Source organism: Vanacampus margaritifer, chromosome 14, assembly GCF_051991255.1.
Source record: "Vanacampus margaritifer isolate UIUO_Vmar chromosome 14, RoL_Vmar_1.0, whole genome shotgun sequence".
Taxonomy (NCBI): domain Eukaryota; kingdom Metazoa; phylum Chordata; class Actinopteri; order Syngnathiformes; family Syngnathidae; genus Vanacampus; species Vanacampus margaritifer.
The window spans coordinates 12,958,400-12,983,592 of NC_135445.1; the positions used below are offsets into that span (position 1 = coordinate 12,958,400).

The 25,193-nt window shown below is 40.0% G+C and overlaps 2 protein-coding genes across 4 annotated transcripts; one reads left to right on the forward strand and one right to left on the reverse strand.

Annotated features, from left to right (window-relative positions):
• Window positions 1-25: 25 nt before the first annotated feature.
• Window positions 26-17,213, forward strand: LOC144064104 (calsenilin-like). 3 transcript variants are annotated; one of them, XR_013296704.1, is made up of 10 exons: window positions 26-2,505; window positions 2,608-2,673; window positions 6,618-6,786; window positions 11,218-11,342; window positions 13,282-13,351; window positions 13,488-13,558; window positions 13,639-13,780; window positions 16,172-16,276; window positions 16,340-16,402; window positions 16,477-17,213. XR_013296704.1 is itself a non-coding variant. In XM_077586360.1 (10 exons), exons 1-10 carry the CDS (start codon window positions 2,413-2,415, stop codon window positions 16,522-16,524), a joined length of 918 nt encoding a protein of 305 aa, XP_077442486.1. In that variant the 5' UTR covers window positions 31-2,412; the 3' UTR covers window positions 16,525-17,213. The 3 variants fall into 3 exon arrangements, 2 of the variants coding, with proteins under 2 accessions (XP_077442486.1, XP_077442487.1); XM_077586360.1 differs by having other exon boundaries at window positions 31-2,505; window positions 13,639-13,746; XM_077586361.1 differs by lacking the exons at window positions 26-2,505; window positions 2,608-2,673; window positions 6,618-6,786 and adding an exon at window positions 9,875-10,266 and having other exon boundaries at window positions 13,639-13,746.
• A 3,861-nt stretch (window positions 17,214-21,074) lies between these two features.
• Window positions 21,075-25,123, reverse strand: LOC144033900 (uncharacterized). Its single transcript, XM_077542299.1, has 2 exons — window positions 24,956-25,123; window positions 21,075-24,593 (listed from the first exon to the last, which is right to left on the reverse strand). The coding sequence occupies exon 2, from the start codon at window positions 24,587-24,589 to the stop codon at window positions 22,961-22,963; it is 1,629 nt and encodes a 542-aa protein (XP_077398425.1). The 5' UTR covers window positions 24,590-24,593; window positions 24,956-25,123; the 3' UTR covers window positions 21,075-22,960.
• Window positions 25,124-25,193: the final 70 nt, after the last annotated feature.

The following is a 25,193-nucleotide window of genomic DNA, read 5'->3' on the forward strand; positions in this document are numbered from 1 at the left end:
CTGCCCTCTACTGGCCATTTTACAATCAGGAACAAGAATTTAGAAATTAGAAGAATAGAAAATTGCCGTTAATATGCAGTTTTAAGGGAAAATACTACATTGGGATTTCTTTAAATGTATCTGTCGTTTTGTGTACTATGGTATCGGTATTGGTGACTACTCAAGAGTTGAGTATCGGTCTGAAAAAAAGTGGTATCGAACATCCCTAATTTATTTGATTTGTTGATATACAAACTTTGACTTTCCCTGTCAAGTCCCATACAATGTGATATGGGCTTTGCATTATGACACAGTAGAGCAATTGAATGATTAAAATAAAACTTATCTGCTGTATAGTGAAGTGCTGCACACAATTAATTATCCCATAACCTTCTGAGGTGCCTGATAAAAGTGGTGGGGGGATTGACAACTTCAGAGCCGTTCATGTTAATTAAGTCAGTGGACAGATTAAAGCTTTGGAGTTAATTAAAGATTTTGCATTAATATTCCTGTGCTGTTACTTTACATACTGTATTTAATTCTAGCATCTTTATTTTTAACTAAATTGTGAGCATATGTTCAAGGAATTCTTGGCAACAAGCATTTTTTTTCCCTATTCTGGACACAGTACATTGACACTGGCAATGCAGAGATCTGAAGTAAACATTAATGTCTGGGCGCCTGAAAAGAAAGAATATTGCCCCCAATGTTCAGAACAATGAAAACGACTCAGTGTCACTTTTTAATAAAATTCCAGATTCCCATGATCTCATAAATGAAGGGTATTACTTCTTAATCCCAAGGCGGAGCTGTCTTTATTTTTTTTCTTCAATAGACGTTAGTTATGGCTAAGGGTGATTTTTTTGTTGCTATTCCGCTAGGATCCTCCCCTATTCTGCATACAGCATGTGTTTTGGTTTTAAACGCCATTTGTTCATGGTTATATGAAAAAAAAATGACATGGCATATTTGTGGCACGGCCCCTGAGAGCTCACAGCGCAAATGTGTTTGCAAGCTGTGTGTGTTTGAGTACATTCTGAGGGGAATGCAACATTCATGCAGGGAAGGAGGAAGTAAAAGCAACGCTGTCACACGCACGTCTGCGCACATGCACATCCACCATTAAACTCTGAAATTGGAGGCACTCTGGAACGTGTGAGGCTAAAAATATCTCTGGCGTTTGCATCAGGGAGGCAGACCGTATTACAGATCTGCCAAGTGCTAGTCGAATCTTAAAAGGATAAACAATATATGATCATGTGAGATTCAACCTTGCTTTATATATTAAGAGGTGGAAAAACATGTTATTTTGTCATTGCATCATCATATGATAATATGTTAACAGCATATTTGCAAATCTGGAAAGCCGTCATATGGGCCTTTAATATGACATATCAGTCGATGTGGTTTGTTGCAAATTTATTTTTAATGTTATTACTAGTGGACCCTAGTTTGGATAAGTGGTTCGAACAATTAATGAATAAACTTTGACTTAACATGCTCTCCCTGATTATAATATCAAACACTGCCAGAGAACTAAAATGTTGAATGACTTCAATCAACTTTTTTTTTGTGTGCTATTTTGGACACAATCGGACGAAAATGGCGGGGAAATTTGTATTTCTTGGTTTTTGACCTAATAAGAGCTGGAGATTTTGTAATGTGCGGTGAGATTCTCGAGTGGTGAAACAAGTAGTCCTCCAGAGTCGAATACAAAAATATTCGCCAAAAATCTAAAATTTGCCTACATTCCAATTTTGACCTCCACTAAGGTTAAAAAATAATTTATTGAGTATGCTTCAATCAATTATACCCTGTTCATCAAAATAATAGCAAAGTAATATTTATAATAAGGCCAAGTTAATTGGTTTTGGGTTGTAGTTGTTGTTTTTATTTATTTATTTTTTATCCGCCCTTCATACGTACTATTTGAACAGGAAATACGGACATATAACTATTTTAATGATGAAGTGATTTCTAATTATTCAATTAAAAAAGACTCTACATGTAAAGGCCGGAACATCAAAATAAAATGGAACATAATTTAAAGTAATCATAAGTAATTTATTTATTTTTATTCTTCACCGCGCTTCACTGATTTCATCATCCTTGGTTCTCAATACGACAACGCATCGACAAAGTGTTTGCATATCTGGAAAGTGGTCATCTTGGCATTTAATATAACATGATTGAATTCATTTTTGACTGCGTTATCGTTGAACTTTGACTTTTAAGCGCACTGCTTGTCCATCAGGGTCAGTCACCACAAGCAAGAAAACGTGAGTATTTTTTTTTGCACGCATACCTGCACACAAAGCACACAGTGCTTGCAGATACAGTATATTAAAAGTCAATTCTTTTTTTTTTTTTTATTTCCTTTGAGGGGCAGAAGTGAGCTCGGACCAAATCTAATCGTATTTCATAACATACTGTATGCTACCACGTAAACATCCCACCACGCCCCTTCCTCCTCCTCTGAATCCTCCTGCACATCTTCCATCCATTTTTTATCCTATGCGAAGTCAGGTGAGTGAGCAGATGTACTCCTCCTCCTCCTCCTCCTCCTCCTCCTCCTCATACTACTAACTCCTCGCCCCTCTCGCTCTCTTTCTTTGTTTTTGCATGCAGCTGTGGCTCACCGAGGAGAATCTGGAGAGGATCAAAACAGCTGAGAAGGAAGCAGGCATCATGCAGGTACAGTAAGTGTTCTTTGACATTGAAGGTTTGGGTTTATCCAGATGTTGCATACTGTATGTGATTTTCAAAATAATAGTCTGCACATGAGACGGCTTTTTCTTTACTAATTTAAAATTGCATCACATATTTTATGAGTATTTTCAAACACAGAAGAGAAAAGCTGCAGGCAGGCAGGCTGGGAATATTTTATATTTTATTTGAACATTTTTTTGTTTAAAAAAAAAAGTCCTCTGTAAATTCATCTTTTATTTGCTGTATCATGCAACACATAATATTTGCATTGCGGGTGAATGTTGGGTTTTCACAGTTTTTTTATGCTTTTTTTTTTTTTGTCCTTCCAATAGCTTCTATAAATGGTCTGATCTTTTATTGATACAATTTTAAGGAGTGTGAATAATTGAGCGATGCCACACATGCGTGCTCCGCCACACTCTTTTCTTATTCAAAAAGAAGGGACAACCAAGCGCCACACACAGTACAGTATTTTTAATTTATGTGTTTTGAGAAATACTTAGGTTGCATTCGCAAGCATATGTTTCTAAAAAAAAAAGAAGGCAAGCTTAGTAAACCATATCAATTCAGTCACATTTGTAGCCTTTATCTCCAAAATAGAAAACCTAACACAAAAAAAAGGTCAGCTGTCTTAAAATTCAGACACAATGTCCGCAGTGGCTCTGTTATCACTAAAATATTCATCTGACTGCAGAGACCCCTGAATGTGCGCCAGTGTCAGGTGACATGATGAAAATAACAAGAAAAAGGGATTATTTTTAGAAGCGCCCTGAACACAGAAATTTTAGATATCTGCTTATGTTTTCTCTGTTAATGTGCATTTTATAGAGATGTCTCAACCTGCCTTACACAATGCTGGATTGAAAAAGTGACGATATATTAGACACCTATTGGACGGCAAACTACAACAACAATAAAATGTTGTATTTTTGTAATTGTTGCAGAGCAGCGACAGCTAGCTTGGCAACTCTATAACAGTACTATAGTATATTACAAAATACCTTTTTTTTTTAAAACTGCACTTGTGTGGTTGAATCAGTTGATTAGTCAAGGCAATGATTTGTCACAATAATGCCCAAAAAAACGTAATAAATTAGGAAACAGATGAATGTGACTATGCAACACTTTAGTTCCGTTTACTACAGTAAATCGGCAAGTGTTTACCTCCTCTACAACCTTCCCTAGGAAATCACAAACTCCCAACAGTGGTGAACTATTTTTATAACAGGCACCATGTTAGTGACCCCGGGCCTAAATCAATTAGCAAATTCACCAAACAAAGTAAAGGAAGAGACAGAGAATATGAAAATGAGCAGTTACTGTTGCACATAAAAAAACAAAAAAAAACATCCATTGAGTATTTTCTGGCAAGCCTTCGTCATCCCAAAGACAGTAAGCTCTTTTTCCAGTTTCCCCACCCCCGATTGACTCACCCAATTATAAATCACAGACACTTTCACAACCTTACAATCACAGACAGTCCAAACTTGTAAAATTCTAACAAGAATCCATGAAACATGGTCAGTAGCAAGCATTACTGCCTCCTGTGATTTTTTTTGTTTTTATGTTGTGTTATGTAAACTAGTGTTAGCGTTATATAAGTTCCAACTGTCTGTGAGGCTGTGAAGGTGTCTGATTGTGATTGGATGAACGAGTGAGTAGGGTCGGGCGACTGCACTCATGGACGGCGGGGAGCACATCTATGTCGGGAAAAGTCAGTTTGTATTATGTATGTATGTAATTAATGTACATTATGTATTGGGTGGCAGTTCATGTGAATTTGATTAGGTATAAAAAGTACAAACTCAGTCACTTATTTACGATGGCGTGTTAGGGCCACTTTTTTTTTTTAAGAGGGGATGTAAGATTCCAAACAAAAAAAAACTCACAAATTTCCGAAAAATAAACTCGTAGATTTGTGATATTATAAAGTGGCAAATTTGCGAGAAAAAAACCTTATAAATTTACGAGAAATAATCTTGCAGATTTGCGAGAAAAAAACTCAGAAAATTGCGACACGTAGCGTAACTATAGTCTGGACGAGGTGTTGGTTTTTGTACACCAGGAGCTGTATAACCTGAAGATTTGTTGGTGGTTAATGGAACTATTTTTATTTAAAAAAAAATGAAAAGGCAGGATGGAGACGGATTTCTAAACATTACTCGTTACACACGGCTAGCTACAGTGAAAACACTTCAAATCAGCTGACTGACACTAACCAATCAGAAGCTAGCATACTTTAGGTAAATACAAGTGAATGCCTGAGAACAGCAGATTCAACACATCAATTTAGCGACTTGTACCCAACGCTTCAAAGTGTGAATGCTCAATATGATATGCTTAATCTCGGCAGCATTTACATAATCTCCTTATTTTAAAACCTGACCAAAAAAAAAAAAGTAGTACGCTACGTGTATTTCTCGCGTTTCAGATTTTTTATATCTCGCCAAACTGCGAGTTTATTTCTCGTAAATTAGTGAGGGTTTTTTTCTTGCAAATTTGCCACTTTGTAATGTCGCAAATATACGAGTGTTTTCTGGTAAATTTGTGAGGGTTTTTTTCTCGCAAATTTGCAACTTAGTAATGTCGCAAAAATTTACGAGTTTTTTTTCATAAAGTTGTGAGTTTTTTCTTGCGCGAATTTGCCACTTTGTAATGTCGCAAATATATGAGTTTGTTTCACGTAAATTAGTGAGAGTTTTTTTATTCTTGCAAATTTGCCACATTGTTATGTCGCAAATATATGATTTTTTTCTTGTAAATTTGTGAGGTTTTTTTCTCGCACAAATTTGCAACTTAGTAATGTCGCAAAAATATACACGTTTTTTTTCTCATTTAGTTGTGAGTTTTTTCTCTCGCAAATTTGCCACTTTGTAATGTTGCAAATATATGAGTTTTTTCTTGTAAATTTGTGAGTTTTTTTTCTCGCACAAATTTGCAACTTAGAAATGTCACAAAAATATACAAGTTTTTTTTCTCATTTAGTTGTGAGTTTTTTCTCTCGCAAATTTGCCACTTTGTAATGTCGCAAATATACGAGTTTTTGGTCGTAAATTTGTGAGGTTTTTTTTCATGAATTTGCCACTTTGTAATGTCCCAAATATGCGAGTTTGTTTCACGTGAATTAGTGAGGGTTTTTTTTCTTGCAAACTTGCCACTTTATGTTGCAAAAAATACGAGTTTTTTTCTCGTAAAGTTGTGAGTTTTTTCTTGTAAATTTGTGAAGTTTTTTTCTCTCGCAAATTTGCAACTTAGTAATGTCGCAAAAAATACGAGTTTCTTTCTCGTAAAGTTGTGAGTTTTTTTCTCGTAAATTTGCCACTTTGTAATGTCGCAAATATGCGAGTTTGTTTCACATAAAGTAAAGAGTTTTTCTCTCGTAAATTTGCCACTTTGTAATGTCACAAATATACGAGTTTTCTCTCGTGAATTTGTGAGTATTTTCTCAGAATATTCCCCTCCTCCTATATTTATATGTGGCCCTAATTGAGTTTGTCTTATTCACTCACTCTTAGTTTACAGTGCTAAAATATTCTGCTTCACTCAATAGAAGCTGGGTTTGTCTGGTTCTCACATTCTTCGATGGGTTTCTGGTTATTCCTGAGTCTGATATACTGCTCTTAAATGTCACTTGAATTTCCAGACGTGACTCAATAACACATCCACATCTAGAGGTGGGGGTTTGGGTTGGACCAAAATAATAATAATAATCAAACGCTAATAGGGAACACCACATTTAAACATGCAAAACAAACAGTCGTGCAATGATGGAGAATCACGCATTAAAAATGGAAAGTCCATCAACCAGCAAATCAAAGGGAAAATATGACAAAGTGGGAGATTGGTGTGGAACAGACATGTCTGAAGTGAAACCATAATTAAAAGAAGTCTCACTGAGTCTTCACTGGATCTATTTGTGTCTCCTTAAGGCACAAGACAAGGAGGTGGACGGCGGTCTTCTGCCTGACGGGAAAGAGGCGAGTCCAACCGGACAGGCCGAAGGCTCCAAGTGGCAGAGACCAAAGTTTTCACGAAAATCTCTCATGAGCTGCTGTCTGGTCAAGTGGATCATCGCGAGCACCACTCAACAGGGGCCAGGTAGAACTATTGTCAATAAATAAGACAATACTGTATTGTTCTTTTTTCCTCACAATTCAAATAAATCATCTTTCTAGATTCAAATGAATACAAAGTGCAAATAATCGAATACAGCGTCAACATTTTTTGCAACAGCTTTTTAATAAGAAAAATACAGCATTGATTCTCAATTCCACATTTTTTGTTGTATTTATGTCATGAACCAATTTAATAGACATTAAGAACAATAAAACACTTATTAAAAAAAACATACAGTAATACTTAAATATGCATAGAATATAAAAAAAAACAGTTTGTGCATCATGACAATTAAATGGGCATTATGATGTTTATTCAAGTTTGCATGCTGTGGCTGAGAGAGGTTTAGAATGACTGCATCATTGATGCTAGTTTGTTAGCTCATCTATTAAAATTTTCATGATGTGGTAGCATTGAGCTAGCAGACCTGTCTCATTCATGTTAGTTGCATTTGGTGTAATGCATGAATGCTGCCTGCGAGTTAAAAATTTGTAGTTGTCTTTAGGAGTGCTTGCTTTTTTTTAACACTTTGGGCTCTGCTTCTTTTAAGTAAAAGAGGTAGAAAAAATGACCGACTTAAGCAAAACAAGAATTGGGGCTGTGTAAAGTCTGTATCTTAATTTTGATGGTATTGTAACAAAAGCACAATTATTAATATTAAGCCACCTGGAAATCCCTTTAATTTGTGGCCAAAGAAAATCATAATATTTGTCCTCTAAATAATTTTTTTAAACTAACAAGAGGCTGTTTTTATGTGGCTAAATATCACATTCAGAACACTTGTATTCCTAGCATATTAACTCAATGGTATATTGGTCTTGTTCGTTGTGTCGAGTAGTTGCCAAATATTCCAGTTTTTAACTATAACTTGATATAATTTCTTGCTCAGGAGATTATCTTTTGTCCGTTGACAGATTCTTCTCCTGTTTAGTATACACAATGTGACAAGTGAGCATGTTGTCTGTTCTTAGTGTTTCACTGGCATGCAGATATTTTTCTTAATTATTGACAATGACCTTCTGTGCAGTACGACAGTTTGCTGTGTGCCTTTGTCAACAGAACGCATCGTATATTGAATCATTACTGCCATCTGCTGGTCAGCAAAAGTCATTACTGCCATCTCCTGGTCAGCAAAAGTCATTACTACCATCTGCTGGTCAGCAAAAGTAGAAGTTTAGCATTAGTATACAGTAATGACAGATTTGAGAATATTCCACTAGACACTTTATTGATAATGAATGGAAGGTAATTGGGGACTTTTTATTTTTTTTTATAAGCTGTGCCTTTAAAAAAAATTGTCATAAGGTGATAGACAGATGACAGACAACCAAACGTCACAATCTCACCGTTGATTTATTTGTTGCCATATAGACAAATAGTCAATTATTGTCTACTACAGGTGGCCCCAAGCCTGGATCCAAAAAAATATATGAACTTTTTTTTTTAATGGGCGGGTGTGTCGGGAAGGTGATCCACTGTTCAGTGCCAAACAAATCATCCAATTGTTTCGCTGTGGCGACCCCTGTTGGCGAAAACCGACAATTGTAACAAAATCCACATGTAGGTAGAATGATTGATTGATCACAGACTGATGTCAACTTCTATGTAGTTGTGAGGTTGTTTTTCACACATGCAACTCATGCAGTAGAATAGAAGAGCAGGAGGACTAAGATGCATCCAACACTATGATGTTTCTTTGTATTTTATGGAATGAGCTCATGCAACTTGGTTGTTATTGTTGTGACAGAATATGTTTTTGTTTTACTCAATTTGGGGTAATGATTATGCTGAAAGTGCAACTCTTGTTTTGGATTTTGTGCCTAATTTTAAAAATACTAAAGGCTGGGGACTGATCCTTGTGGCACTTTACATTCCAGAAAAAAATATGTTTTGGCCTGCCAATAAATTGCCAATTTTTTTATGTAATCCTACTGAAAGGATAGTTGAATAAGGACCCTAAACATTATGTGAAAGTAACTTGAAATTTAATATTATTAAATCAAATATTAACATCGGCAATGGATAGCGCAGCGGGTCAGCAAAAAAACGGGAGAGCAACAAAAAGATTGGCAGTCCACAGAGTCACTTTATTAAGCCGAAAGCAATGGGCTCTGCGCCACCACGCGTTACAATGACCGTAGCTTTCACGGCATCAAAAGAAAACATTCACCACCAAAAAAAAAAAGAAGTGCTACACATGCACACAAAAAACAAAGAAGCGCCACCCTGTGGAGCGGTGCCACACTGCCGATTGTTACAAGTGCCTTCCTCTCAAAAATCGAACAAACATCTGGACATGTTTTAGGACATGAAGCATATGTCATCAATAATAGTAATGAACATTTCATTGTTTGACTCTTGCCAAATGTATATTTTGCATTTTTTTTTTATTAGACAAAGCTATGCCCTCCTGACAAAATGAAGTTTCTCCCCTCACCAACATTGCTCCTTGGCTTCAAAATGCCACAAGATGGCACCAAAGGAATATTTTTATATTAGACATTGCTGATGCCTGAGCACAAAAGTTTTTCAGACAAAGAGAGGATTAGGTTCCCCCCTTCCCTCATTGTCCAAATACTTGTGAGCAGCACAATGGCTGATGGCAGGGAATCCTCCAAGCCACAGGAAAGTTTCCATAGCCAACCAAATGGGCTGTCCCACTTTCTCCCCCCCATCAAAGACCAATATGTTACCTCTTAACAATTGATTTGCCCTCTGCTACTTAAACTGAGTCCATTATGTTATGCCGAGTCATCAGATGTGTACCACACTTACCTTTGTTGGTCCTTAAACATGCTGACAAACACATGAAAACAATGTTATGCACATGGATGTAAGGCTCAGTGTGGCGACAGTCCCGACATGCCTACTTGTGCGTATGTGCAGTACTTTAATTTTAACAAGGCGCCGTTTAGCAGCCCTGTTAAATGTGTTTTAAGATCAGCGGTATTGACAGGCGGGCTCCTTCACTCTTAAGTGCTGTTCATATATCCCCAGCATCAGCGGATATGGATCATCGCTTGTTTTTTTGTTTTTTTACAGCTTTGCATCCTTGAAATGACTGAGCAAATAAAGACGGACAAGCGGAGACTATCAAACCTCCCAAACGCACACACATAGGTGAGAGGAGATGGTGGTGGGTTGCCACCCTAGCAATGGAGGCTAGTTGTGGCTCACGCGAGGGGATCAATGCTTATCATCCGGCAGCATGTGTTGGAATTCTTACTTCAACTTTGCGACTCTTACCTCGGATCGTCTCTAATGAGTCCGACTTGTAACTGCTGATGTCTACACTCCAAGCTGCATTGTCACTTTACATGAAGTCTATTTTTTGTTTGCACAAGATCCAGTGACATGCCATGATGGGATTGGATGGCATGGAAATTATTGCGATTGTAGTTGTTGCGGGGATGTTTTATTTCGTGCTTAAACAGTTTGGGATGTGTGACCCTTTGCAGGAAGGTAAGATGCGCATGCTGCGGCTCAACTGGGAGTTTTATGATGTCATCTACCGAGAACTGTATTTTTTAAAAAAAATCCTGCTTTTACAATGCTCGAAATGTATTACATTTATTATTGTGGTTGTGATTTGCTGTAGCAAAACTGCATTGCATCATACTAAGAACTGTTTGCATACAATACGTTAAGTAAGTTGTTAGAAACGGCTCTCGTTATTATGTAGTGCAGTGTTACACCATTGCAAACTACTTCCACAATAATAATAAACATTGTTAAATGGGGTCAGTGTATTTAAATGTGTTACTTTATTTTCATCATCTCAATCTCTCCCCCGGTCTTGTCTTTTTCCACTTTCCATTTGTGTTGCGCTCTTTGTAAAGATGGTGAGTATATTGAGTTGATATTTTAGCACTTTTGACACCACCCTCCCGTCTCATTGTGGACATTTTGAATTCTAAAAAACTTATAGTGGAAAAATAAAAAAAGAAAGTGTGGAAAATGCTATTGCAAAGAAAACATGGTCTGGAATTAGTCCTTTTTGGGGGGTTTTGCCACTTCAAATGCCCGTTCTGGGTTTCCGAAATGAGAATAATCCACACTACTCGCAAGGAAATTGCATCCAAAGTGTCCAAAATGAAAGTCTATTAAAAACTGTTCTGAATAGTTGCTTATTTCCTTTGACATCAGATGTTATGAGTTATATATAGCATTTATTTGTACTTATTATTATTATTTTGAATTGTATGTTCCACACACATACTGCACATCGCCTTCCCTAACTTTTGTTTTGCATCATGGAAAGCATTACCTTCTTTTGCCTTTCATTTCTCTCCGGTAGACTCTTTTGCCCCCCCACACCCCACCCCTGTTTTTCCTGTTCTTATTTCCGTGTCTTCACGTCCCTCCTTTGGCTTGACCCCCCCCCCCCCCCCCCATTTCCCCTCCCTCTGGCAGACAGCAGCGACGGTGACCTCGAGCTCTCCATGGTACGTCATCAACCCGAGGGTCTTGAGCAGCTTCAGGCGCAGACCCAGTTCACCAGGAAGGAGCTTCAGTCCCTTTACAGAGGCTTCAAAAATGTAAGAAAACGACCGTAGTGTGCACACAACAGTCAGGGGCGGACTTAATTTTAGGCAAACACAAACTAATTGCTTGGGGCACAAAAACAACTCATCAAAAACGATTGAAGAGGAAGTCAACACAAACTTTTTCTTTCCACTAGTCTAGTCTAAACATGGTATTTTGATTAATATTGCGTTTGTGGAATATGAATAAAGCAGCAAAACCCACCCGTTTTATTCATCTCAGGGGCGGCCATTTTGCCACTTGACTGAAAATGGCATCACAGTTTGCTCAGGGCTCAGGTAACGACCAATCCCGCTTCACCTGTTATCTGAGTTTGGACATGTGACGTTTGCAAGCTGAGCCGCTAATAGCTGTTACCAGAGTAACTGTGATGTCATTTTCAGTCATTAGCAAGTGGCAAAATGGCCGCCCCCTGCGAGGAATAATAACAGGTGGATTTTGCTGTGCTGTATATGCATTTTTTTTTTTGTTGCAAATATTCATAAAACTTATTTTCCACTACAGTATTCACAAAAACATTTATTTGATTGATTAATTAATTAATGCAGTGGTTCAAAATGACCTTTGGATGTTCGTTTTGTCCTAAAGATACAAACATAACAGGAAAAAATTACGTTTTAAAATCAAAATGTTCTTTGCTTCATTTTCAAATGTCCCAGAAATGTATTCTGTTTTCTGCACTACAATGCTGAGTTTGAGCTATCACGTGATTTATACGGTCCACACTGTGTGTGCTAATGCATAATGGGGAGTTGCAGGTTTTAGTGCACTTTAAAAGAGGTCATCTGTAATTAAAGTGGAGACAAAGACTACAAGTCAGCTTTGCCGAAATACATTAAGGAAGCTTGTCACGAGTTGTGGTCAGGAACCGCCACTGTAAGCAAAACCACGTTGCTTCTACAGTGGGAGCATCTAATACCCAACGCAATCTGTACCGAGACACCTGTGTTTTTGGTTGACATCATACACAAATCCAACACATTAAATGAAAATTGTATTCGCTTTTTTTAGACTCAAAAATTACCACTCTCTAGCCTCTTGTCGTCAAGGTAACAAAAACATTCTTGAGTAGGCTCGTTGAGTGGTTGCAAAGCTCATTTCAGCGAAGGTCTAAATAGTGTGCGCTTTCTTTAACACTCTATGCTGCCATAAGATGGCGCTAAAGACCTGGTTAGACCTAGTGTGACGAAAAGTTATGTTGGAAGGAAGTGATAGCTCTCAACTGAGTTGAGATCAACATCTTTGTTTGTCAGGTAGGACTAGGAGCTAAGTTTAGCCCAAGTTGCTAACTAATGTTACGGATAAGTTTCTTTTTAAAATCAAATCATCCGGAAACCATTTAAGAGTAATGTGTTAAGATGAGTTTGAAATGATGAAATCATAGCTTGAGGTACAATTATTAATTAAATTACTGCATTACTCTGGCCTTATCTTTTGCGGGCTTTACTGTATTACCATGCAGACAGGACAGATGTGCCTCACTATCCTTTCGTCACAAAACTTCAGTCTACGATTCTTTAGGGCAGGGGTGGCCAAGTTCGGTCCTCGAGAGCCACTATCCAGCCTGTTTTCCATGTCTTCCTCCTTCAGCACAGCTGATTCTAATGACCAGCTCATCAGCAAGCTTTGCAGAAGCCTGACAACGATCCTGATCATGAATCAGGTGTGTTAGTGGAGAGAAACATGGAAAACAGGCTGGATAGTGGCTCTCGAGGACCGAACTTGGCCACCCCTGCTTTAAGGCAACACGGTGTACAAATATAAATGAACTCTCAGTCTCAGTGCCTTAACAGAAACCAAGCAAACATCTGTCTGGACATGACATGCATTAGTCCAAGAAGCACACATGTAATCAATAATAGAACAATTATTGTTATACCCTTCCCTCTTGTGTATTTCACTTATTGTTATTCATTCCTATTTCCATAAAAGGAATGTCCCAGTGGGCTTGTGGATGAAGAAACGTTCAAGATCATTTACTCACAGTTCTTTCCTCAAGGAGGTAAATGTGATGATAAATGTCAAATTGACATTGGCAGAGATGGTTTATTTATTTCTTTACATCATACTGAGAGCTGTATGTATTTTTTTTGTGTTTACACATTAAGCTTTGTCGTCTTTTGCGCTTTTCTCCTCAGATGCCACCATGTACGCACATTTCTTGTTCAACGCCTTTGACTCGGACAGAAGCGGTGCTATCCGATTCGAGGCACGTTTGCCGTTGCTATCAAATCAACTTTTATTTACAATTTTGAGGACATTTATCAGCTAACAAAATGACCTTCACAGGACTTTGTGCTGGGCTTGTCTGTGCTGCTTCGAGGTTCGGTGCCGGAGAAGCTGCGCTGGGCCTTTAATCTCTATGATATCAACAAGGACGGCTACATTACTAAGGAGGTTGACGCAACTTCTATCGTGTGTGAGAAAAAGAGTATGGAGCCAATGCACTGTCACTAAATTTTGCCTTGTAAATCTTAGGAAATTCAGTACATTGGATTAAAAAAAAAAGTCTACACACCCCTGTTCCAATGCCAATTTTTTAATGATCAAAAAACATTTTCCCACCATTAATGTGACCTTTAACCTATACAATTCAATTGAAAACTAAATTGTGTTAATAAAAACCTGATATGTGGTTGCATAAGTGTACACACCCCCAAGAAACATTCAGGCTTCTGCTAGAAAGAAAAAAAATGTCAGGAAAAGCTGGTTTCACTTAATTTGGGGTTAATAAGAGGCCCGCTAAATGGTGACCGGAGTGTGCCGTTCACCATTTAACATGATTTTGAATGGGATTGATTCGTTCTGAATGCAATCACATACCAGTTATAGGAGTGTGTACACTCAACAACTCACACAACTGGGGGGGGGGGGGGCATCGGTTGGGGCGGCCGCGGCATGAAGCAGTGCTGCGGTCGCCTGTCCGTGTGCACCCCCCCCCCCCATTAATTTATTTTAATGCACCACATACGCTCATTGACATGCCTGGGGGGCGGATGGATCGGAGCAGGGGGGGATATCATTTCCCTCTGCTCCGGTTCACCTGCCCCCAATTTTAATGCACCACACACACACACTTATGTATATACACTGGGTGGGGTCACACACACGGTTTAGGGGTAGAGTTCGCCAGTCGGCGAGCTGGCGAACTTAGTAACAGGGTTAGTTTTTCACTTTGATCGTTGGGGTGACGACCGGGGCCTCTCCCCGCTGGGCCTGGGGTTCGGGGATGCCGCCCGTCCTCCGGTGCCCCCATCTCCCCTTCTGCCCCTGGTGTTCCGTCCCTCCGCGTGGTGGGGTGGGCGCGGGTGCCCTCTCCGCTCCGCTGCCCGGCCCCCTCTTCGGCGCGGATGCCTGGGTGCGGTGTGTCCCCGGGGTCTGGGGTCGGGGGCTGGGGGGCTGTCGGTTGGTGGGGGTGGGGGCGGGGGGCGGGGGCGGCTTGGTTGGTGGGGTGGTGGTGGTGGGGGTGCCGGGGTGGGGGGTGCTGGGGTGGGGAGGGTGTCTGGGGATTTGGGGACCTGGGGGCGGTTGGGGCTGGGTTGGGGTGGGTGGCGGGGGTGGGGGGCGGGGGGGGTCGCGGGGGGAGCGGGGGTTGTGGGCCGGTGGGGTGCCTGGTGGGCCTGCAGTGCCCCGTCCTGCTGCGTTGGGTTGGGGGCGCGGGCCGCGTTGGGGTGGGGGGCGCTCCTGCTCCGGGGTTTGCTCTCCGGCCGGTGGCCCCTGCGGGGCCCGGGGGTCGTCCTTTGGCGCGGCCGCGGCCTGGGGGGCCCTGAGGTGTTGCGCTTGCTCTGTCCTGGCGGAGGTCGACGGCTCCCCTCTTTGGTGGAGATTTTCATGCATGCTAGATCCACCACACCAGCATCTATCGAGACTCAGACACAATTTGTTTCTCCCTCAGGTCATTGATTCGGTGGAGGCTGGTGTCTGTGGATCTCACTCTGCTTCGTCTGTCCTTTCTACCTTTCCTCAGTTTCTCCTTTGGGCCCTTGATGTTTCCCTGATTTGTTGGAGTTGGGATGTCTTTGGGGTTGGTGAAGGTTAGTGGCCCGGTGGGTGGTGTCTGGTCGGTGCTGGGCTTCGCTTTTCTTTCTTTTCTTTGGTCCCCCTTTGGGTCTCCTGGCGGCCCCACGACTCTGGCTGGATTTTGAAGTGTTCGGTTTAGGTGAACGGTATGGGAATTCTTATTTATTTTTATTTTTTTTCGCACGCACGCACGCACGCACACACACACGCACACACACACGCACGCACACACGCACAAACACACATACAAAAAAAAAAAAAAAAAAAAGGGAGAACAATGATGATGACATTTCAAATGATCAATACTGAGATCTCCCAAAAAAAAAAAAAAAAAAAAAAAAAAAAAAAAAAAAAAAAAAAAGGAGTGTGTACACTTGTGTATTCACAGTGTCTCAGTTTGGTTTTATTTTCTCTCCAAAATATTTTTTTTTAAATCAACTGAGTTGTACAGATTACAGGTTGGTGGAGTTTTATATGATTTAATTTGCTCTCCTTTATTTTGTATCACAAAAACCTAACGTGAACAGGGGTGTGTAGACTTTTATAGCCACCAAAACAAGCACTGAAAAATAACATACATTAAAAAATAAAATTTGGGGCATTCTGTTTTGCTTTTTTGTTGTTTTTTTTCAAGACATAGCACCCCCTTTTTTTTTGCTAAATTTTTCAGTTTCAACTTTTAAATGCCGACACTTATTTTATTTAATGCCAAAATGTAAAGGCAGTATGTTGTCGCTCCATGAAGAAGCACCTACGGTACTAACTAGACTGTTGTAATAGCTTGAGCCGTGTTTTCTTGCAGGACATGTTGGCAATAATGACTTCCATTTATGACATGATGGGCAGGTACACCTTACCGAGTGTACGAGAAGATTCCCCATATGAACATGTGGAGAAATTCTTCCAGGTACCCTGACTGTTTGGTCCAACCCTTGTTCTGTATAATTACATGAAAACATAAATTTTCCAGAAAATGGATCGGAACCGAGATGGAATGGTGACCATGGATGAATTCATAGAAACCTGCCAAAAGGTAAACCCACAATAACAGTCTCCGTTTGGAGCAGTGCGCTTTTAGACTTACTTGGTCTTCTGTCTTTGGAACAGGATGAGAGCATTATGTCTTCCATGCAACTCTTTGAGAACGTCATCTAACTTCAAGAGGAAGACGTCTCAGCTTAACGTAAACCTTAGAAATCACCGTAGGTTATTTTTTTTTCTCCCTCATGTAGTGGCCGTACTCAACTGCAGAGAATACCAGGTGCCAATTAGAAGTCAAACGTATTAGGGCTTTACTTTTATTTTTCTAAATTATTTTAAATTTGTATATTTAAAAAAAATAATAATTCATTACATTCCGTTTGTCTGTTCCCTATCATTGACTGCCATCCAGCCCAAGGTGTTTAGCTGGGCTTTAGCTGGGCTAAGCTACAGTTACCCAGATGGTCGGACATTACGATGAGGATGTATTTTTGCAGCACTAGTGGTTAGTTAGCATGTCTGCTTGACAATTCCACAAAGATTCACTTTGGGGTCATTGAAGGCTCAAAATTGTCAAAGGTGTGAACACCTACATTGTAGGAACAGAACCCCGTTGGAAACCCATAGGACAACCTGATTCATTTCAAAGTGGAATTTTTGACCCAGTAGGAAAACAAGTAGTGCCATCTAGTGCCATCCACCTCCTGCATCTAATACGGGTTTTTGCATATATTTGTTATGTTGCGTGTCAAGCTGTAAAAATTCACAAATTTTTCATTTTTACAATAATATCAAAATTATTGAAATGCTATTTTGTTTGTTTGTTCCGCCACTAGTTGTCAATAAAATGAAGAAAAAAGGGATTTTATGAGGTGTGATGAAGGCTGGCTCACTTGCATGAAGCAACTTAGGCCTCCCTCTCAAACGGCCTGATTTCAGCAAAACAAAAAGGATGTGTTCACTGTCCTATAATAATTGCTCCTTGAGGTATTTTTGGTGAAAGCTTGTCACAGACACTTGGGAACTTTCGCAAACTGAAAATATTCCATCGTAATTGGTAAAAAGCCATCAAGTAAAAAAAAAAAAGTGCAATAAAACAGATCTTTCTGCAGTCTATGTTGTGACAAAGGAGCTTCACATGGTTAAATAATGTGAACAAGTGTGTGTCTGTTGCCAGTTTCGCCTCAGAGGCAACGTGATATGAAGCAACGCTGCCAGCTGTAAAATGAAATGAAAAGAAATGAAAAGAAAAGCCATCTTTTTTAGTGATTTCATTGGACAGAAATGCCTGTTAACAATCATCTCTGTTGTTTTACATCCTGTGGACGCTTTGACTTGTGCAAAACATGCCGTGCAAACACAGCTCTGGTTCTTAAAGTCTTTGCTGTCTGTCTGCTGTGTTCTGTGGGATGAATCACAGACCCTGGAGCAATTCAAGCCTTTCATGTGATTATGGAGAGACAGCAAATGTCCGACGAGCAGCTAGTCGATATGGAGTGAACACAGCTCTGTAAAAAATGACTGCAACACTTTTTTTGTGATTTCAAAAAAGTTGACAACATTAATCATTTTTAATCAACAAAACAATGACATCACCGGGAAAGCCAGAGCCTAGACCTAAAACCAACTGAAAATGTGTGAAATCCGACACTGTGAAGAAGTTGCAAAGTCAATGGTGTGTTTGTTTATTTTCTATATCCACTATGTATGGTTAATGAGGTCATTAACAGTGAACTAAAGCACTTTAAAAAATTAAAGAAAATTAAAAAAAAAAAAAAATGGAAGCAACTGTAGCGAAGCACTGTACATAATAATTGAACATAAACTACAGTAATAATAATAAACAATAGATATGTTGAATGTAAGCAAACAACTGCAATTTTCTATTAGCCCTTAATTTGTTCGTTAGCTAACCTCACATTCCCCATTCTGATCAATGGAATGAGTGGTTCAAATAATCCCATTTTTAAAATCAATATGAATTAAATTTAAACTAATATCGTGTAGAGATTAGCACGTTCTTATGGTTAGCTCGACCGACTCACATCTCTGAGGTTGACATGCAAGTTAGGCTAACTCATAAATTGTCTATGTTGGCATGAATGTGATTGTAAATTGTCGTTTGTCAATGTGCCCTGCGATAGACCGGCGACCAGTCTAGGGTGTGCACTGCATCTCGCCCAAAGTCAGCTAGGTAAGCGCCAGCTCACTCGGCTGTCACCCTGGTGAAAACAAGAGACATAGAAAATGGATTTTATATATGATACAGACTTTATTAGAGTCCCATCAATGAGTCTGTTCAACTGTGACAGAATTTTGCACTTATCCACAGTAATTAGTTGCACATGTTTTTAAGCTTACTTGGAAAAGTTTTTTTTTTTTTATGAGTACATACTTGAACGCAGACCACATTTTACATTCTGCTCTTTGGAAATGAGTAGAAAATGGTGTAGTGTTTCAGGATGTTTATTGTACGAATAACATTAAAGTTTTGGAAAGCGACAATAAATATTTTCTAAGTTTGAGACACCACAGAGAGAGAGCCGTTTCTCTTAAGATCACTTTACAGGGTCTTTAATCAAAATTGTTACAGTATGTCATAACTAGCTAACCTTACTGCAAAATACGTGTCAGTAGAGTTGCATGTTGTGGATCACAAACAAACACTCGTGGTGTTGCACCGTCCTCTGGCTGCATATGCGCTGAATAATGACACATGACCGTGGACGGTCAGCAAAAATCATTCAACCTGTACTGTATTATTCATCTTGGGCCAATAGGGACACGTGGGGGGAGGGGCTTAACTCACGTTGGTATAGAATTATGAAAAGCAACCTTCTGGAGCAAATGGATTGCCCCATCAGCATCACATCCTCAGCGTAGGATCCCACGGAAAGGTAAACACACTATTGTTCTCTTACCTTTTTCTTTTAGGGGAAAAACTTTGTTCATGTTATTGACACATTAAATATACTATATTTGTGTTTAATATTTGGTTAATTTTCATCTTTTTATTTCATTTTATATCACTACTCAATACTTGCTACATAAATGTAAAGAGGCCATTATATTTATTTTAATTGATCTTTTAGTCAGACTACAACAAGGAAATTCTTGCAATAAAGCCATTTTCCACTTCTTTTTATTATAAATTTTTGTATGTGTATTTTTATTTTTTTTTCTACTTTTTTATTTATTTTGATATTTTACCAAACTACTATTACTCAATTTTTGCCACATCAGTTTAAATAAGTTAATATGTCAGGTTTATTATTATTGCATATTTACTTTTATTTTTTTCTTCTAATATAAATGCTTGCCACATCCATTTAAATAAGTATTTTTTTAATCAAACAACTTGCCATGTCAGGATAATGAAGCTTTTTTTAGTTTGTGTTTTTTTTTTTTTTACTCAATTGTTATTCCATTGTGCTTTTACTTTTTTTTTTTTTAAGGCTACTTTATTTATTATTTTACTACTACATACTACAAGAACCTAAAGGGCTATTTTCTGTTTGTCTTTTGTTTTTATTTAATTCAGATTTTTTTTTTAATGAGTCAAAAATAATACCAAATACCTACTTGCCACAAGCATTATTAAAACTACAAAGTGTATTGCATCCATTTGGGGGAGGGGGAAATGTTTTTCTTACCATTTTTTTTTTTTGCGCTTTGTTTTTTGGAGTAATTTTTAAAATGTTCTGTTTTATTGAAATACTTTGCCTGTTTTGGGGGAATACATTTTTTAAAAAAAAAATTTGTCATTAAAAATATTCAAAAAAAACTTTTTTTTTCAGAAAAACAGAAAAAATATTCAGAAAATCAGGAATAAACTATTCAGAATAACAGAAAAAAATATTAAATAAAACAAACATTTAAAAATTACTGTTTTCCCGCTATGTAAATGCAATACGCTTCCATATTATACAGTAACATTCGATCATGTATTCTTTACTAGTGACTTGATGCTGTTTGCTTTTAAGGTGTCATGGACACAATGTTGTAAATCATCATTCAGCAATAACAAAGGCAGTGTTTGATGATGTCAGTTTTGTTATACACTATATGGAAATTGAACATGTCTCGATCCGTGTGTGCTTGCAGGACCTCTAGACTGTGATGACAGGCCAGCAGAAGCTTGTGTCGCTGTGGCTCCTGTTGCTGCTCATAGTTGCGCTGTGTCCAGGTGCGCAGTACACATACAGTAAACGTAGTGGTAATGCACAAAAAAGTGGAAAAAGCAATAAGGCACCCGACTCTAAGGGTCACGGCCTTCCCAAGCATGGCCTCAAGTGGGCTGGGGCTGCAGCGGCCGGCATGCTGGGGGGCACGGGCACAGGGCTGGGCTTCCTTGGAAAGCCCAAGCACGGTTCCAGGGGGCACGCCGGCCAAAAGGGGGAATCCGCCAAGCGCTACTACGACCAAGGCCAAACGTTTCGTAATCAGTCGAGACGGAGGGCTTTTCTGAAGGCAGCTGCGCCGGCGCACGTGGGCAACCTCTGCCTTATGCTGGGACACACACTCACCTTCCTCACTGGGGTCTGCATAGGCGCACTTTGACCTGCATCTCGATTGGAAGTGCAAATAGAATAAATGTTTGCAAATGATATTCCCTTTTGTTTCATGTTGTATTCTTAATTATTTTATGCTAATTTACGGGACAAGGCTCAGAAATGCGATAATATAATAGCTAAATTTGAGAACAGACTATAAGAGGCAGAGAATGGGATTTTTAACAGAATTTATTTGATCACATACACATTCACGGCAAATTATAGTACATCAAAGTGGTAGTATCACACACAAAATAAGAGATTGATGCAATTGAATTCACTGACGTAGAAGTGCACTTGTTTCAATTTGTGAAACAAACATGGGGAAAATATCAAACCATTTAAATTTGATTTTAAATTGAATAATTTGTGAATGGATATAAGTTCAAAATACATAATGAAAAACAAAACAAAAAGGAAATGATTCACTTTTAAGGTTCACTTCACAATAAATCATTAGTGTGACCTGACAAACCATTCAAATAATAAAAGTCCAGAACTCAGATGGAAAAATGTCTTTAAAATTGTACAACAATGCCAGCCTATATTAATGTATGCATTCGTCAAAACACATTTCAAAAGTACTTTTAGAGTGAGTGAAACTGAATAAAAGCAGTTACTGTATTGCAACGGAACAGTACCAAAGCAAGTCATGTGGTGGGTGCAGGCTAAAAAGAAGCATTACGTCAGTTTTCCATTGACTTCAGCTATGAAGCCGTACAAACACAGATGCACGTCAAAATGACAATTTGCTGCTGTGGTGAGTAAAATCTTCTGAAAAGGTAACAGAATTGAGATGTTTGCAAGTCGGAAATAAACATGTACATTAAAAATTACAATAAAACAACACATTTTTCCTCTGGAAATTTTGTCCAATCAAATTTCAGCCTCTATGTGTTGCCATCTCAGGATCCTCAGAATTGTTCATTTAACTTAAACAGTAGCACGAGATTCCTACTTTTTATGTTACAACTTTCACAACATGACTTTTCTCATAATATGGCGCTTGTCTCATGACAATCATTTTTCACGTAACATTTAAACTTTTTTCCCGCCCCTAATAATATTACAAGTTATTACAAATGTTGCAACTTGTTGTCCTTGTAATTTCAGTGGTGGGTTTTCGACTGAGTAACACCAGGGAAAACATTTGCATCAAAATAGCTGGATAGCAAGCGCTATATTTACACATCATCATGCAAAACCTGTTTACTCTCGTTAGATGAAGTCTGATTGCTATAGTTATATATATATATTGTTATAGAAGCTATACTGTCACAATGAGCTTCCACATAAGTGCAAAACAAACAAACAAACAAAATATGTATTCAGTGCTCAACAACGTGGAGTGCAAATCAAACATGACTTCACGTTAGACTAACATTACTTCTAGAGGTTTAATCCTTTTTCTTGAAAATGCACAGGACTCCATCATCCTTGTGTTAGTTTTGTGTGGCTATATACTATATATATAGTTTTATATACATATATACTGCTCAAAGACAGTTAGGCATGTTGGGCTTTTGGGTGAAATTTCAACCTCTAAACTTTTGGATGCAAATGCTCAGAAGTTAAGCGTCTCAGTACTTTTCGAATTTTCTGTTCTCCAACAAGAAATTGAACGGCAAAACGTGTATTTCTTCCCGTTGCCCGGCTTGGTTTCAAAAGGCCAAACTGTGAACAACTGAAGACGACTGTTAAATTGTGATTGAACAAAGAAATACAGCATTTTGTCCATTCAAGGATCAAAACACTGGTTGCCAATATTGTCATTCAGCTCCTTGTTAGAGAGCAGCAAGCCACGCAAAAAGTACTGAAACGGACAAAAGTTTAGAGAAGGCCAAATTAAGTTCACCTGTAAAAAGGTGAAAGTGCATTTGCGATACATTCATTTTACAGAAAGCTCAATATTCCCAACTTTGAATGAGTAGTGTATGTAATCATTGATTAAATATGAGCCAGAAGGAGCAAATTTCAAGATTATTAAGGATATAGAATACACTAGAACAGCATTACTGTATGATCACGTGCAGCTATGAAGGAGGGTCTAATTGTTCTTACTGAAGCAGGAGAACGCTGAACAACAACATGAAGAGCGACGGGAAAAACTGCGCCACCCCGTAGCTGGGCGGGCCACTGCGGCCTGTCTGCACCTGATAGTCGGGCTTGCGTTCCTGCAGGAAGCGCTCGGAGTAAACCATGTAATTCTCCACGCAGCGCCGCGCCTTCATCTGTTCCACCAGGGACGGGTAGCCGATCTCCTCGATGCTCACCGTGTCGTCGTCTTCCTCTTGGACGCCCCCAGAGGAGTTGGTCTTCGGCTCCTTGAGAAGATCCGTTCTGTTCATGCATTTGGCCATGAATGCGTCGTAGGTCTCGGCTCTCGGTGGCGGCTTGTAGACGTAGTCGCGGCCGAAGTCCTTCTCGTCGGTGGAGCGCGAGCCGTAGCGGCGGTACATGTAGTTGTTGTAGTAGTACTCTTCTTCTGGGTTACGGAACGAAAAGTGCGGTCGGGGGAAGCGCCCCAAACCGTAGCCCACCGCCATCCCGGCCACGGCGCCCACGCCCGCCGCCATGATGGCCTTCTTGGCGAACCCCGTAGATTTGGGTTTGTAACCCATTCCCTGCACGGAACGGGAGAAGGGGGACCCTCCCATTCCGTGACCGCCGTATCCGTAAGCGCCCCCGCCAATGTGGGGACTCATGATCCTATTGTTTGGGTTTCCTTGGGGGTAGCCAAATGATCCGCCACGCCCTGGGTATCCACCTGCAGCTGGATACCCCCCTGCAGCTGGGTAGCCTCCCGCAACTGGGTACCCACCCCTGTTAGGATAGCCCCCTGCAGCTGGGTAGCCTCCCGCAACTGGGTACCCACCCCTGTTAGGATAGCCCCCTCCGGCCGGGTAGCTTCCCCCAGCCGGATAGCCCCCGCCGGCCGGGTAGCCACCCCTGTTCGGGTAGCCCCCTCCAGCAGCTGGGTTCTGATTTGGATAATTCCTTCCAGGATTCTGGTTAGGATAACCTCCGGCAGCAGGGTTCTGATTTGGATAATTCCTTCCAGGATTCTGGTTAGGATAACCTCCGGCAGCAGGGTTCTGATTTGGATAATTCCTTCCAGGATTCTGGTTAGGATAACCTCCGGCAGCAGGGTTCTGATTTGGATAATTCCTTCCGGGATTCTGGTTTGGATAACCGCCTCCTGCTGGGTAGCCTCCAGCTGGGTTTTGGTTGGGGTATCCACCTGCTGCGGGGTTTTGGTTGGGGTATCCACCAGCAGCTGGATTACGGCCTGCAGGGTTCTGGTTTGGAGAACCACCGCCGGCTGGATTACGGCCTGCAGGGTTCTGGTTTGGATAACCACCGCCGGCTGGATTACGGCCTGCAGGGTTCTGTTTGGGATAACTTCCACCTCCTGGATAGCTCGACGGGTTTCTATTTCCCGTTCCTGGGTAATTTCCACCAGAGGGGTATGGATTGGTGTTCCGGTTGGAACTGCTTCCCGGATTCGAGCTGGACGGTTTAGATTGCGATCCCCGGTTGCTCCAAGAGGTGGAAGATCTCCGGCCGCTGCTGCTGCTGCTGCTGCTGCTGCCGCCGCCTCCTCTTCTGGCCCATGTGGGGTCAGTGTTTAGCAAACATATTATGAGGAAAGACAGCAAAGCTGCCTCCCGCCATCTCTTCATCATGGTCCTAAGAATGAAAGAAATCGTTGATTTCAAATGAAATAAATTCAAATAGCAAAAAGAACGACAGACAGCAACTGACGAATGACATCATATTCTTGTTCTTTAATTGGTCATCCGGCAGAGAGCTACTTTTATATTTTAGCAATCGGCATCTATTGTCCTCTGATCATGTGCGTCACAAAAAAAAAACACGAATTAACCCACTTCAACATTTACAAGAGTGGACAAAATGATCTGTTTTTCTTGAAAATAAATTGGCAACAGGCAACTTGGCCGATAGCAATTTACCACTAGAATGAAGCAAATGTGAATAACGGAATCGACTTTTCCTTCATGGAACTAAATAACATTAATATTGAGTACTACCTGAATAATGTCCCACCGATGAATAACGGCTAAATTCGGTTATTCGTCGTTAAATTTGGAGATTACACGGTGTTGTTGTCCGTGTGTTCTCCTTTTCTCCGTTATGCGTTCTGACTGTGAGGGTTGGGTCTTGGGCTGTGGTGCACTCGTTTTTGCACACACACTAGACCGGAAGACCGGAAACGGAAATTGAGGCTGGATACAACCAGTTAATTACAATGAACACAACTTTGCCTGG